At 34.0% G+C, this 17,098-nt stretch overlaps 1 protein-coding gene across 3 annotated transcripts in view; it reads left to right on the top strand.

Moving 5' to 3' along the window:
- The first annotated feature begins 5,920 nt into the window (after positions 1–5,920).
- LOC143228153 (uncharacterized) overlaps positions 5,921–17,098 on the top strand; it is a 62,782-nt gene continuing 51,604 nt past the window's right edge. For all 3 annotated transcript variants that reach the window (XM_076459478.1, XM_076459472.1, XM_076459469.1), the window contains exons 1-4: positions 5,921–6,195; positions 7,484–7,528; positions 8,342–8,488; positions 10,576–10,763. In XM_076459478.1, coding sequence (XP_076315593.1) covers positions 6,085–6,195; positions 7,484–7,528; positions 8,342–8,488; positions 10,576–10,763 — 491 coding nt within the window. In that variant the 5' untranslated portion in view covers positions 5,921–6,084. The remainder of the gene's footprint in view (positions 6,196–7,483; positions 7,529–8,341; positions 8,489–10,575; positions 10,764–17,098) is intronic.

Genomic DNA, 17,098 nt, shown 5'->3' with positions numbered 1-17,098 from the left:
TGTGCTTCTCTTTTACTAACGAATAATGGGATTGACTGTTGCATATAACGTCCCCACGGTTGAAAGGGCGAGCATGTTTGGTGTGAAGGGGATTCGAACCTGCAACCCTCGGATTGCGAGTCCAGTGCCTTAACCATCTAGGTGGCTATGTGGGGGCCATGAAATAAATTCTTCAGACGTTTCACGTATTTACATTATTTGAATAACATTTTAATAGCTACTGGATTAACCAATAAACCTCTGAAATCTTTTTTCAATACTTGCGTTTTCTTTATCCTGTGGGTTATGCGTAAGATTCATGTGTTGTAAAAATTTAAATGGTTTACGCGCTAAACTATTCACAGAAGACAGGACTATTGGATGAAAAAGTTAGTTACGATTTACCATGATGGTCTTAACAATCTGGTTAAACTAATATGTACAATTTACCCTTATAGTTTTAACAATCTGGTTAAACTAATATGTACGATTTACCCTTATGGTCTTAACAATCTGGTTAAAGTAATTTTCTAGATGTTACAAAAATACAAAAAGCTTATTTCGAGACCTACTTCAAGTTTTTATTCAAATTAAGAGTTTTAGAAGGTTACATGTTACGAAGTGAATAAACACGTAGAAATCGATATAGGAAGTGTCATTTCGAAATACCTTACAGTTTGATCAGACTTTAATGTACAGGCCCGGCATGGCCAAGCGTGTTAAGGCGTGCGACTTGCAATCTGAGGGTCGCGGGTTCGCATCCCCGTCGCGCCAAACATGCTTCTCCTTTCAGCCGTGGAGGCGTTATAATGTTACAATCAATCACACTATTCGTTAGTAAAAGAGTAGCCCAAGAGTTGGCGGTGGGTGGTGATGACTAGCTGTTTTCCCTCCACTCTTAGACTACTAAATTAGGGACGGCTAGCACAGATAGCCCTCGAGTAGCTTTGTGCGAAATTCAAAACAAACAAACAAACAAACAAACTTTAATGTACATTCTGTTAAACCTTACAATTTGATAATTAGATTATTTTACGGTCGTGGGTTTAAATCCCCCTCCCACCAAACATGTTCGCCCTTTCAGCCGTGAGGGTGTTATAACATTTCCTTCAATCCCTCTATTCGTTGGTGGTTGGTGATGATGACTAACTACCTTTCCTTTAATCATTCATACTGAATTAGGAACTGCTAGCGGAGATAGTCTTTGTGTAGCTTTGCACGAAATTGAAAATAAATAAATACAAGAAATACTTAAGGAAGGAAGTTTCAAGCCACGAGTTATATTTATTCAAAGTTGGATAATCATATATAACAAATATTAGTGAGAAAGACGGTATACGTCTAGTATAGCTTAGTATGTCACTCGACACTCGTGCTTTTGATGGTGTTCTAAGTGTCAAGGTCATTTTAACACTTCCAATAAAACAAAAAAAAAAACTTATCCGTTAACCAAAATAAAGCATACCGTCTGAATTTAGATATCAGTATCATTCATGAACCATTCAAGTTCATAACTGTCGATAAAACGTCTTACGTCTGATTTACCGTACGATATACCAATGCAAGCCACTTATTTATAAACCAAAAGCTCTACCTTTTGCCGTTGTACTTCAGTAGACATGTACCAAGACTCATCCAACCCTGAGAGAACTGATTGACAACTACACCTCTTTGTGCGAGTTCTTCAATGCAATCTTCCATGTTGGTTGCCAGGCTTGACTTGGGGTATTCTAATTTCCTGGAGCTGTAGCAGTTGTATTCACTGCTTGCTGTTGCAGCATTGGTCGAAACCAATCTACCTTGTTGCTTAGCACACTATGAGTAATTCACTCGAAAGTGGCCCAATGTTCCACATAAAAGGTAGATACTTCAACTCTCCCTTTCAGGAAACCATTCTGGCAGAGACATTGGTAGGACAGGTTGAAATACATAACCCCAGAAAGATCGGGATACCCCTTCCCACTTATTAAATACTAATGTGGTTGCATCGCAATGCCGGAATGTATGGATGGTGCACTTACCCTTGACTGGGCTCAAATTTGACAAAATGTTGGCGTCTGGGTAGGATGGTTTGTCTACAATAAAGTCACTGAAGCCGCCACTACGGGCTCTTCGTAAACTGTGAGAACTTGCTAGTTCATACTGCATCGCAACATTCAGGTGATAGTGCACCGTTTTAAAGAATAGCTCTTCCACGAACTTATAAATGAGGATAGGCCGATGATCTGCTGAGGCCATGACACAGTATTTTTTTTTTATGTAAACAACGCAGCTTATTTATGTAAGTTGTCAAGTATTTCAAGGTACTCTTCATCAGAGTCTTGAATTGCATCTTATGGATTGATCTGTTTCCACAGATGTTTCCATTCAAGCAGCCACAAACGTCTATGACTGAGTAGTCTGACTCTGGACCAGTTATTAGACAGTTTATCTCAGAGTCCAGCTATTTCAAACAGCTACCTACCTGTAACTCTTTGAAAAATGGTCCAAAAACCTCTTTTTCTTCACCTTTGATTTTAGTGTTTCATCTCATTTACGGTGAACCGTAATCATGGCCAGATTATCTCAACAGCTTCTCGGTTTGTCTGACCACCAGAATGTTCTCGTCACCATATGCAGAGTAATGTTGGCACTCTCAGGATCCTCTACACTCTAAAGAGTGGTAGAGTCTTACTCTATGGTGACAGAATGATGAAAGGTGCTCTTCAGTTCATTCATATCTGCAACACTACAACAGACTTCACTGTGACAAATGGCTGTTCCTAGTATATAAGTATACCACCTGCCCCTGAGAGTTTCATTATTGTTTATTTACTTTGCTATTCAGTGCCTGCTATTTCACATGCTATTGAAAATGCTCCGATCTCTCTCGTCTAGTTTCAGGTGGTTTTGACTAGAACGGGTGGTGAGTTATTCTGGCTGCATTAGGATGCGTGTCTCGTTCATACTGTTCCACTTATAGCTGCTGTTATATTATGGTATACCCAAAATTATTGTTCTTGTTCTGAATTTCGACGTCATAGAAAGAGCAAGGACAGTCGTTCTGGGTATACCATAATATATATCAGCAGCTATTTTGCCTGAGCCATCAGTTATAATGAAAAGTCACGAACTTTTGCAGCATCAGCAAATGTTCGATGTCCAAAAAGATGACTTCTTTATATGTGACTTGACCCCAAGTCTTCCCAGTTGTTGAAAATGTTGTTTATTTGTCTATGAAATCATATAAAATTCAAATAACAACAGTTCAAGTAAATGGCAGTACATACTTCAGCAAAAACAGCAAACACACTAACAACTCAGGCTGAAATCATGGTCATAGCTCCAAAAGTTCTTTCCTCCTATCCATTTCGCCCTCCGCTGGTACAGAGGTAAGTCTACGAATTTACAACGCTAAAATCAGGAGTTTGTTTCCCCTATGTGAGCTCAGCAGATAGCCCAATGTTGCTATGTTATAAGAAAAACACACACCTATCCATTTTATGGTGTATCTTGGTGAAATTAAATTGCCTTTAGAACAATAGGCTTGGCTCACAAAGTAACACGAAAGATAATATTTCTTACAAAGCAATGCTAGATCTTTAAATAAATTAGTTGTGAGAATGAACCAATTAAAGATACTTGATGCAAAGTGAAACATGAAATGAACAATCTTTAACACCATACTTAACATAAACGCAATGCTAGTATATGCTTTTACTTTCACGGAATAGTCTCTTTCTCCTGATTTTTCTCTTCTTAACTAACTAATTAGGCCGAATTAATGTACCAGTCTGTTTAATTTCAATGTTCCTGAATTCGAAAGAAATAAAATGTTTACCCACAATGGTTAACGCCAATCATGTAAATGATAATTATCATCCCATTATAGGTGAGGCCGTTACTTTGAGATATCACCTGAATTATTATTTGAAGAGCTTTGAAGTACTTGAAGCAAAACTCCTAAGGACTTAACAGGTATTATATTTTCAAGAATAACAAAGGAAAGAAGGAAAATAGAATTAAATCAACATAGCGGCTTTCTTGATCCCGTTTTATGTAAAACATGCACACACAAAAAAAATTATAAACTTAGTATATGACATTAATACAAGAAGACAGAAACATGTAGTATATTAATACATTGTTAGGCCAAAAACCGAGTTCTCTAGTAAATTTACTTTTTTTCCACTGTAATTTTATCGAAATTTTGTTTGGAATTTCGCGCAAAGCTACACGAGGGCTATCTGCGCTAGCCGTCTCTAATTTAGCAGTGTAAGACTAGAGGGAAGGCAGCTATTCATCACCACCCACCGCCAACTCTTGGGCTACTCTTTTATCAAAGAATAATGGGATTGGCCGTAACATTATAGCGCCTCTACGGCTGAGAGGAAGAGCATGTTTGGTGCGACTGGGATTCGAACCCTCAGATGACGAGTCGAACGCCTCAACCCACCTGGTCATGCCGGGCCGTTTTTACCGAAATAAAACTATTTCTTACATAAGTAATTATTGTGGAAATAACATTTTTGTTATATTTTAATAACTTTTTAGTTGTTATTGTGTAGTTGAAGGATAATAATGGAATAGTGGAAGTTGTTCATGAAGAGCAGTGTCAGTTAAATAACCCCAAAACAACATAGGCCAGCAGGAAAATTTTTGAAATTCTAATGAGCAGTTAATGCAATCTTCCAGAGTCGCTTTGATTTGTTTGTTAGTTTAAAATTAAGCACAAAACTACGTAATTAGTTATCTGTGTTATGCCTACCACGGTTATCGAAAACCGGTTTTAGGGTTGTGAGTTCACAAACATACCGTTGTGCCACTCGGTGGTACTTTAGTAATACTGAATATTTAGAATGAACTATTAAATGAACTATTAAAAATAAGCTTAATACTATAAAGAAATCTCGCTTTTTTTCAGTGTTATACGTTTAACTCTATTATATTTGATAATTTTAGCTCACGTTTGTTATAAATGTAGTTGTTGTCTTCTTAATACAAAGCTACATTATAGGTCGTCTGCATTCTTTCAGCTGCAAAGAATCAAAATCCATCGGAGAACTGGAAATAATTAAAACGGATTATTCCAATTTTTACAGTCACTTTCCTGTCGATTTTATTTAAATTGTTAATTTCAATCACTTATCGAGTTTCGCCACCCGTAATGGGTGGAGTTCATTGTGTAGTTTTATACTAAATTACAAACAAACAATCATTTACACTATTTCAGCCTTTACGTATTTAGGACATTATTAATTAAATGATAATGAATAAATTAAATTAGACTGCTTTCAGTCTACACGAATATGCACGTATGTGTGTTTGTGTGAAATTGTGAATTTTTTTTTATTATTCATCACATGGTACTGAATTTGATGGGCGCGGGTGGAGCTTTGTAGAGCTCTGGATTTTGAAGCAATTAAACTGAGTTCTGTTCTGAGCTACACTATAAGATATTCCTGCTCTTTAAGCTATGAATGCGTTATTAGACTGACAGTAAATCCCTAAGTGTGGCAAGTGGGTGCTACTAAGTGGGTGCCTTCCTTTACTCAATAGTCCAAAATTAGGGATGGTGGCAGATAGCTGTAGTAGCTTTGCTATAAATCAAAATACTAAAGTTTATGTAATAGACCTACTGACTTAGTACTTTTAAAGAATGTTTCTAACCTAACGACGAGGTAGATAGATTATTTATATTAAGTACGCCGGATCAATATGTTTTTTCGTGCTGTTTCTAACAGCCCGACGTATTTGTAGTAATGTGTCAAAATAAATCTATTGATAGTAATGTCTTTTTTGGAAATTTTGACAAATATAATATATCAGTAAAGAATGGACCGAAATGTAATGTGTATGAAACTCTATGACATTTCTCCCTGTCATATAACAGCAAAAAAATACAGTGGTTTGAACCCACAATATTTTCGCGATGTTGATTTTCATGCCAAAAAATTGAAGAGTGCCCTCTATATGACTCTAAGTGTTGGGCACGGCTCTAGACTGGAATGTTATCTTCAACTTTTAAGTTTACAAACAATAAAATTTTATATCAGTTTGTAGCTTTTATCGTGTTGAAAAATTGGATTTTGGACTATTTTTTGAATTTAGTTTTCTAAATTAGCTATGTTCACCTTGTTACTTCTGGGAATAATATGTTTCGCGACAGGTTTAACTCTGTGTTCTCTTTTGCTTCTCCTCTTCAAATCCAAAGCATCTACAGTTACCGCTGATGAGGTAGGTTTTACCGAGGAAAAGGCCAAAGTAAATCTATAGGATTAGTTAGTATACATTGCTCTGTTACGAAGTTTTATGTTTCTGTGCAAAACAAACCTGTTTGCTGATTAATGTGTCGATATGTTAGGTAATAGTTAGGCTTGGGTAGTTTAGCGGCAATAGTGTATAATAACAATTTAATATATAGTACACTTTTAATGTAAAGATTCTACTTTTGAGAGAATAAAAAATGAAATTACATATTCAGTGGTGTTATAACATTAGTATATGTTAGTGAAGTATACATAGTTAAACCCAATCATGATGCAGTAATTTCATTGCATAGAATTTATAATATCAAAATTTGATCAGTGGTAAAGCTAATAAAGTATGGTGTGTTTATTTTGTTTTTTTACTAAGCTTGTAATAATGTAAGTGTAATGAGTCATCTAGCTTTAATACTAATAGTTTCATACACACACACACATATATATGTATATAAAGATAACATTTGGCCTGTAGGTACATCTAAGCCATCTCATCCACTAAACTAAACTTAAAAAATAAAACACTAAGAACCAGTCTTTTTCATTCAGATATTCACCAAGCCTTCTCTAAACCTTTATTAACTTTACTGCACCTGCAACATCTGAAAGCAACTCATTCAAAAGGCTAACAACCCTGTTAGAAAATAACGTTTACTTAGCTGGAGATGACTCCTACTATACCAAAATGTATATCTGTACCTCAAAGTTCAACCATTTTCACCAATAAGTATGAAAAAAGATGCTTCATAAATATTCAATTTCCTTAACAATTTTAAGTATCTTAGTTAGACTCCTTACTCTAATTTTTTCATGGTAACTATTAACATAGTTAATATATTGTCTTATGTAAGTTACACTATAGGTAGAAGGATTTTAGGAAAGGTTTAGTTAGTAAGACTTATAAATTTATATTTAATTTGAAAGTAGCTGTGTTGTAATACTGTTGAGTGGGTGCACTGAAATTGCTTATTAAGGGTTTTTTTATAAATGCAAAATATTCTCTCACTTGTCTGAGGGTAATGTTACATTATAAGAAAATATTTTCACTGTTTTTTTACCTGTGACACTTAGGATTATACAGAAGCATAAGAAAAAATTGTATATAGCAAACATATATACTAACAAAGAAAAGGTATATGAAAATTAATGCTTATCTTAATAACATTAATAACTTGATTTAAATTATACTAATATTTAAATATAAGAATGATTGTTATTGGTGGTGTGATGATTGCTAAAAAGTTTTAATCATTGTTTTATAGAGTCAAGCAATAGAAATGTACAAACTGGTTGAAGCCTTGAGAGAGGTATGACACATCATTATATGTATGTGAACTGCAAGTTAGCATAAGTAATGCAGAAATATATAAATACTTCATTATTAGAGAAATATTTATTAATTTCTTATGTCTTTGAAGTATAAAATTTTATATTAAAAAATTGTGAGATACACTTTGAAATGCTGCATGATATATTTTACCCATTTGATATAACTCTTAACTGTTACTGATTATTATTTCAGTGATATGTTTGTATAGATGTTTTATTGAGGTGCATTAATGAAGCTTACTTTAATTTCCAGAGCTATCATCTTTGGCAATTATTATAAGCTATTAGCCAACCTTGGGAAATATTTTATTTCAAGGCAGGTTGTCGTGTTTTTGGGAGGGGGGGTTTAAGTGGAAATCTCAAAAGTCTGTGATCTGAATGTGCCTAAAGTATTTATGTTCTCATACCTGTTTTTCATGTTGATCAGGAGAATTTCATTTTAAAACTGCTTAGAAATAAGCAGAGTTTAAAGAAAAATTGTGCACTGGAAGTAAAGAAGTTAAATGTAAATTTGATATGAAAGGCAGTCATTAGACTGGCTAAAGGTCCTTATATAACCACCTTAATTAACAAAATAAAATGACAATCTGAGTTTATTAGTTAATAACAACTAATTTTCATTTAAAAATATATTTCCCTGTTATTTTGCTATTATATGGTCAGTCATGAGTTACTATTTAGTAATTTGTTAAAAACATAAGCACTTTTAACTGATTTTTAGTTCGTGCTATGACTGGTTATTTCATGTTTGTGGTTCTACATCTTACAAGCTTGTATGATTAATATTTAAGGTGTGTCCTGTGGGATCATCTAGTGGCTGGGTGTTATTTCGAGTTTCATCTATGCTGCGATGTTGGAAGAGAGATTTTTCATTCAAATTTCTGGGCTCAGAAGTGGAAATCTATGGCTCCTCTGTGCTACTCAATACATCAGCTGTTGTAAGATATTACATGTGTGAAATGAAGAAAGATTAATGTGTATCTGAATGATTTCAAACTTATTTTGTAAGGCAAAGTGTCTTCTATAAGACCAAGTTTTGATAGCTTCAGTGGAACCTGTCAATGTTTTTGTAATGGGCTTGCTTGCCACTAGGTGTTAATATGTCTTTAACACATGTAATGAACTTACTACTTTTTATAAGTATTTTTTCCATATTTTCATTTTTTATTGTGAACTGATCACATTCCCTTACAAACTGTAAAACAGTAATGTTTTAATGTTATCTTAAACATTTGTAACAGACGTTCTTCATTGAAAGTTGTGAGGTACTAGTAAGTTGAAGATTAACTTATATTGGACTGACTTTTAAGGAGAAAAATGTCATTAAATCTCACATAAATGATTGAGAGATTACTAGTCTGTGATAAAATAAATTCTTCAAGAGCATTTAGACAAGTTTCATAATGTTTAAGGTAGGGAGAATTTTCCCTGATTGAGAAAGGGAAGGGCTGTGTTTTGTGAATTGACTAACTTTTGTTGAAGATGTTACATTAAGTTTGGACATAAGTGATGTGGTGAATTTGATGTACTTGAACTTAAAGAATGCTTCTGCTAAATATTGTGTAAAAGACTTAGAAATATGTTGACAAGAGGTAAAATAATTAAATAGAGTAATTAATAAGAGCTTGTTTGGTGATAGGAGGCAGTAGTTGTTATACAATGGGATAAAATCCGAGATTAATGTTCTGTGCTTGTTTCATTGCTGTTTTTAATTTCATTAATGAAAATAAGAGAATAACTAGTAAATTAGTAAGTTTGCAGATGTTACTAATGAGTTCATGTCACATACAGTATGTGAAGTTTTGGATTTTTTGGTGAGATGGGCCAAGATCAGGCAAATGCTTTTAAATCTTAGTCAAAATAATATTGGTTATTACAGCACTGATTGTTATTGTAGCTTTGCATGGGGAATTATAGCTGATATTGACAAGGCAAAATATGGGCAAAGCTATTTTAAAGTCCCCAGACAATGTATGTTAGTTTGTAATGAGGCAAATGAAATACTGAGTACAAGTTGAAAAAGGTCGTACTGTATAAGATGCTGCTTAGGTATCATTTAGAAAATTGTGTTCAGTCTAGTCATGACTTTAAAGCAGAAAATTGAGTTGTCAGAGAGGATTCAGAGGTTAGAGAGGAGATTGTTGCCTGAGGGTAATTTGTAACTTCTTGTGTGTTTTCACTGAGAGGAAGAAGAGCCTGGGAATACAATTGAGGTTTACCATACATGAAACCAGAGGGATTCATCAAAATATTTGAAGAAGTAAAACTGGAGGACACAAAAATATGTAAAAACTGAAATAAAACTACAGTTAAGGCAGTTTTATTTTTCTAATAGAGTACTTAGCATGTGGGATAGTGTCTTCAGGTGTAGCATAAGCTGCAGCACTGATGGAATTTAAGAAGAGATTGGATTAGTTTTTCATTGAAGTGGGTTTTACATAATAAAAGGTGTTTCTTTATGTGTTTTGGAGTATGACAGAAAGAGCAATGGCCTGTTATTGTCACTTGTGAATGAAATATGTACCAGCTACATTGGCAGTTAATAAAGTATTAAAATGATGAAGTCTTTATAAAGGTCTTGTACAAATATGTATTGAATTCCTTCTTCTTTAAAATCAAAATTTCTCATAGTTTATAAAAGAATAATACAGAAACTTTGTTATTACATATGCAATTGAATTTGGAAAATTTGCAATCCCTGTGAATTTATTGAAAGAAAATTAATGTATGTTGTAACATATATAAAATATTTGTGTAAAGATAAGTTTGAAAGTTATCATATTAAGCCCAGAAAAGGGAAAGAAAGAAAGTTCACTTTCTTATTTTGATTCATTTTTTTTCTGCTTAGTTATAGTTTTTTTCTATACATTATTTTAGAAAGAATATATATGCACTCTTATATATATTAAAATTACAAGTATATACTGAACCAAGATGCTGCGTGGCATGAGTTGAATTATCCTGTTATTTTTCTGTTTATATTGTCTGGTTGTGAGCCGAGAACATGGATATTTTATTGTTTTAGGCTATACTGAATGTCATTGCTGATGTGTCCACATGGCCTGAGTGGGAGCCAACAGCACAGCAACGCCCCCTGCAAGCAGAGTTGTCAGATGACACCAACCTTCATGGTGATCAATATATGCAATGTGATCAAGTTCTAACCTCAAGGAGTGGAAATTCTTTACAGAAACCAGGAATACTCATGCATAGGTAGAGTTTTTATGAGTCAAAAATAATGAAACTATTAAATTTTGTAATATAGATTCACAAACTTTTTCAAACTGGAAATATTTCTTTACAGATTTCGGTTGAACCACGTGATTAGTGTGTCAAACTCTGTGGTTGTGTAGTTCATGTCATTAAACAAAGCCTTCCTCCTAAAATAGACAAAAACTGTATTATACACTGGGGCTGTGGAAGTATTGTAAGAATGACAATCAAAGACAACAGTAGATGGTGTTGACTTTAAAATTAGGGATGCACAAAATTTGACAAAGAAATAAACAATATAGATTTATCTTTAGAAAGCTTCTTCAGGTTTAATTCAGTGTGTTGAACTTTGGCTATGTATTTATCATTTTATCTTGTCTTCTGGCAATATTAAAGAAAATTGAAATTTATAGCATAATATTTAAGGTAAACAAGGGGTCTTTTGATTCATCTAGGCCAGTGATTCTCAAATGGGTAATCGCAAGTAGGTTTCCAAGAGCAATGAGTCAAAATTTCTTTTATGAGTCCTTGAGTTGTCTGAGAGGTGCACATATCCCCCTTATTATGAACTGTGAAAAACAGTTTTTTTATCCTTGTAAAGATAACGAGTGGTCTTGACAACCAAAGCCCAGACACGAGTTGTCTGCCAAAGTTGGCAGAGAAACAGTGATCTAGGTTGCTTTGCCCACTAAACTTAAACTTTCAAAAAATTCTTAGAGAAGGTCTTTCTTATTTGTTTTCTCTTTTTTGGCTTTTTTGTTGCTTTGAAAGATATATTTCTTGGTATATTTTTTCGTTGTTGTTGAAGAAACTTATTTTGTGGTCTTATATTTATGGAATAGCTTAATGGATAACTAAAATGTCAAGCATGAGCTAGTTATTTTAGGAACAGAAAGTTTATTTTTAATGAAATAATGCTTGAGTGCCAAATTAACTATTAGAATCATTTTATTGGAGAATTTATTTATGCCAAGTCATAAGAAAATGTGATTTACATACTAACCTTATAATAATGATCAGTCTGACCAATTATAAAACTATACATACTGTAGCTCTAAAGTTACATTATGTATTTTAACAAAATTTGGCAAATGTGTAATAAACATCAAAATATCTGTTGTTCATACACAAAAAAACACCTGATTTCTTAATGAAGTATTTCTAACTTTGCCTATGAATTTCTAAAGCTTTTATTGAGTTAGTAAAAAAAAGTGACTTTCATGCTATAAATAAAAATTCTTTTCACCTTACAACTATCATATTTCATTTGTATAACCTCTGGAGCCTTCTAAATCAATTTTATTTTTTTATATTGTAAAAAATTTCTGGTTTCTAATTTTATTTACCCTAGCACTAACAGTAGAGGAATATGTTGACAACTATGTAATAAAATGAGTAATAGAGATGTTATTCCTTTGCATGAGTACAGTTCTGATCAGAAAATTCCAAATTACTCTTCTTTACATTTTACTGTTTTCATTTTCACTCTTGTTTTACTAATAGTAATCTTACCATCAAAAGCAATAAATTGCAGAGGGGGGGGGTCTATTAGTTGCTTTCTATTAGTGTAAACGGAACATAATCTTAGTGTCATATTTCATATCAGAGTCTTCTCAGAAAGATTGTATCTGTTGGGGCATCTGATAAAACAATGAAATAGATGAAGAATTGATTTGGTAGTAAGAGATATGGAGTTGTGAAATAATGAGATTAAATCACAAAGGTTTAATGTTTTAAGTGGTGTACCTCAGGATTCTGTGTTTGTTCCTTTACTGTTCATGAAATGGCTTAGAAGTTAACTAAAATTTTGTAAGTTAGTTCTTTTCGAAGCAAAAATAGTTTATGTTTTTAACAGAATAATGTTTAAGTGCCATACTAAAGCTTGTAATTGCTTTGGAATTTTAGACATTATAATTTGCTGAAGTTTTTGTTAGGTTAAACTGAGAATTTAATAAATTTAACATTTTAGTTACTTTTATATAAAAAATATAAAATATTTATCAAAAGATAATGATTTACAGTACTTACTGCATACTCAAGCTATTTGCATTCAAATAAAAATATTTGATGTTATCTCTGAGCCACAAATTTTGGTGTGTAAAAGTATTTCTTGTAGCTTTCAAGTATGCATTTTAGAATTCAAAATATTCATCAATCACTAAAGTAGAATATGCCAAATCTGCTGTAAGTTATCTGGCTTGAACTGTAAACAGATTAATAAAATTTTCCATGATGATAAGAGACCCATTTGAAGTAAAAATGTATTCTAAAAACATCTGGTATGGGTGTTTAAACTTTAATAAAAATAAAGTACAGAACAATGTTTTGACCTTTTTACATCATCTTCAGGATAACAAAAAGAGCATGCAAGTGACCATTGTTGAGGACATGTCTTAGGGATAAGAGTGAATTTAAAGATGGTCTGAGAAGGTTGAAACATTGTTCTGTACTTTAATTAAAGTTTAAAAAATGTCACTGTTCAGAAAATCTGATCAAGACAATCCAAACAATATTGTTGACCTATGGCTTATGACTGGAAAATTGAATGCAGAATTTGGGATTTACATAGGGGTTATAAACATGTCCATAAGCCATGTCAAGTTAGTTAACAATTTCAAAAGTCAGAGAGGCAGGGAGGAGTTTTTCTGATAGATTTGACAAATAAAGGAAATAAAGAAAGCAGGAGGTTCGAATTTTGGGTTCTTGCTCATTATTTTATATATATTTCTAGTGGTATATAAATTTGAACAGCCTATTCTAAAGTTAGAAAATGTTGACACTTGGAAATACCATTAACACAGAGATATGAAGATTGAGATTTTTTTTATATTTCTTTTTAAATTAGGAAGTTAAAAGCTAGGTAATATGAAAATTTGAATTCTAAACTGTTTTCATAGTAAGTTAAATGACAATAAAGTTGTTCAATTACATTTTGAGTGTTACATTGTAGAAGTTCATGACCTGCACACTCTGACTCAGTCATATGGAAAGAGTTAATTAGGAGAAATCTTTGAACAATCTAGCATTTTTATACAATATTTTTTTATGTTATCAGTACCAATTCAATTTCTTATCCTCTCTTTCTCAGTATTATTTTCATATTTAAATGCTCAAATATTATTTATATAACATACTTAACATTTAAGATTAGCAGTGGACATACAGCTCCATCTGGGCTAGCCATTCCTTTAAATTCCAATACAATACTTTATTTCCTCTCATATAATAGCTTTTTTCATTTAGTGATACCCTGTATATGCAAACTTTTTGCATGTCACAAGCCTTAAAACTTCTACCTACTTCACAATCAATGTGGTTCACTGCATCTTCATACATAAATCATCATGCAACAACCCTCCACCAATACAAGTGCAAGACACCTTCCTGGTAATCATGAATTCCTGCATTTGATTCTGCCTAACCATCACTTCTTGTTAGGCAGTTGTCTAGTGCAGACATTTTGAATTCGTACTGATTTAATTTGATAATTTTATTCTTTTTTGGGGGATTGTTTTAACATTTGTACAGTTAGTTCATTGTAGTTTATTGCCAAGTCAGCTTAACTTTGATTTGTCATTTTTTTCCCACTACTTTTTCTCTGTTTTTGACTTGTTCACAGTCAATTATGAACTCTGAATTTTGTTTCACAATTTCAGTTTCTCTTACTACTACTGTGAGTGTTGTGACACAAGCTTCAGAAACAAGGGTCTTGGCTGATAGTTTTTCAGCCCTAATTCACTGGGAGATTGACCCTCCTTTTCCAAGCAATGTCCAAGCTCCTTCTGTCACTGTGGACCCTGTTCATGATGAGGAGGATATTGATATTCTTTTTCCACCTGCTGTTTTTTGTCCTAAGCCTAGTTTAGTTTTCTCACTTTCATTTTACCTTACATCTCTCCTACAATTCCTTTGATCCATACACCTCCTTTCTAAGATTCTCGACCATCCTCTGAGGTGATATTGGAGGATAACTATTCTCTCATTACTTCCATATTCACACAGTAATCATCCTCAGTCCCAACCCTCACATGCATTTATTTGCAGTTGAGGTCTCCTTTGTGGGGATGCTGTCTTGTCTCAGGTTCACCTATTTCCACATGTCTTTGTGTCTTGAGAGTGTTTTCCTTTCTTCATAGGTCTTGTTGTAGAGATATTCCTGAATCTTTGATGTCAAGTGTGGAATCTATGAGGCAATACTCATTCCTTTTTCCTTTGGTTACTTGTTTGTCTCAGTATGCTCTTATACATTCCTCTATACCTGTTTCTCATCTGGCACTCCCCATCCATTGCCTGTTCCTTCCTCAAGGGGTCCATTTATTTATCATTGGGCTTGCCCTTGTATTTATCATTACAGACAGTTCTGGTAACTATCCAGTGGATTATGGCTCAGGGGGGTCATTTGTCTAAATTTTTTCACCTGTGATGGGAGTTCATTCCCAACTTTTGGGTGGTCTGGGTTTCGTCATATAGCTTTTTTCTTCAATTCCTCTCTCCACCTCCTTTTTCTCTAGTTCCAATATCTTTCTCCTTACCTTGAGATTCTTCTGTTAGTCAGTGTCTATCTGAGGATGTTCGGAACTTTTCTTTCAGTGTCCTGCAGTACATGTCAGTCTTCTTTCCCCAGGTTTTTTGTCATTCCCAATTAAACCAAGTATTGATATCCTGTGATCAATCTGTCCCACCTTAACCAATTTCTGGATCTTCCTCACTTTACCATGGGATTTTTTCTCACCTTTAATTGGGGTTTTTCACCAGGTCTGTGGATGAAAAGATGGAGATGTTGATTACATCAATATTTCCATTTCCCTTCAGTCCCAGTGGTATCTTTGGTTTGTTCACAGTGGATTGCATTTGAATTTTGTGCTTTATCCTTCCAGTTTGCTTCAGAATCATATGTTTTGTTGAGTAGTCAAAGCCTTTGCCCAACTTATGCATGCTTGAGGACTAACTACACTTTTACCACTACATTAAAATGTGATAGCTCCTTTACAACTGTTGTCTTAACACACTCATCTGCACTTGACAGAAGGAGCTCGTGTGTGTTAGATTCTTAAGATAGAGAAGTTTTCCCTAGGTAAGTGTTGAGAAAAAAACCCAACCTTCTCTATTTTGATTGCATTTGATGGAGCTTTTAACCCTCCACACTCTTTCCCCTTTCCTTTCCCTTTTTCTACACATGAGGTTTTATCTCTTTCAGTGTTTTGACTTCCATGGAAACCGTTATCTCTTCAGGTCACAGTCATACATATTTTTTTCAGTGGACAATAAATGACCAATGGAATTTTGCTTAGGATCCCATGGACTCCCTAACTACTCTCTTTCCTTTAATTCTTGCCCCCCAGTGGTTCAGCTGTATGTCTGCAGACTTACGACACTAAAACCAGGTTTCAATACCTGTGGTGGGCAGAGCACAGATATCCCATTGAGTAGCTTTGCACTTAATTCAAAACAACAACAGCCTTTCATTCTTGGCAATTTGTTTTGGTGGTTGAACAAGAACAACAACCCAACAGGGGTGCCATCATATGCTCCCTGATGCTTCTCTGTGGGGTTGGGGGGGGATATGGGTTGATTAATGTGAAACTTCTCTGATTGAACAATACTACCATATTTTCATCTTAGAGCTTCTGGTGGTATCATGTATATTGGATCATTTTATTCTTGTTGTATCCAACAAACGTTTCATGATCCATTCAGACATTTCTACCATTGTCTTCTTCATCAATCACAAGGGAGGCATCTTTTTTCTTTTGCTTTGTGGTTGAACATTGAAACTTCTTTATTGGGCCAACTCATTGCAGATATATCTAAAAGTGTTGCATGTTCTGGGTACTTTCAACCTTGTGTTAGATCATTTTTCTTGATTTGATCAGATGTATCATTCTTGGAAGTAGACAAGTAGGAAAGTCAGACATAAAGTGGTCCCTTGACCCTCAGGTTTTCTGGTTACTTTTAAATCAGTGTGGTACTTTTCATCTGGATGTATATGCCACTTCTCTCAGCATTAAGTTACTTCATTATTTGGTTTCCAGTTTCTTATTTACAGGCCCTGGCATTGAATACTCTCAGTTAGGACTGGACCAACTGTTATCTTTGTCTACTTTCTCATCTGACTACTTCTCAGGGTAATTTCAGTAATTAATTCCAGCTAGTGAGGAGCAATTAGAAGGTCTTGACACAGAGTGTCATCCTTTCACACTATTTTACTTTCTTATCTGACTACTTCCCAGGGTGATTTCAGTAATTAGTTCCAGCCAGTAAGGAGCAATTAGAAGGTCTTGACACAGAGTGTCATCCTTTCACACTATCACTCCTCCATCAATTTCAGTGACTGG

This window comes from Tachypleus tridentatus, chromosome 1, assembly GCF_004210375.1.
Source record: "Tachypleus tridentatus isolate NWPU-2018 chromosome 1, ASM421037v1, whole genome shotgun sequence".
NCBI classification, from domain to species: domain Eukaryota; kingdom Metazoa; phylum Arthropoda; class Merostomata; order Xiphosura; family Limulidae; genus Tachypleus; species Tachypleus tridentatus.
The sequence above is the reverse complement of the archived record's forward strand: the minus strand, read 5'-3'. Positions and strand labels throughout refer to the sequence as shown.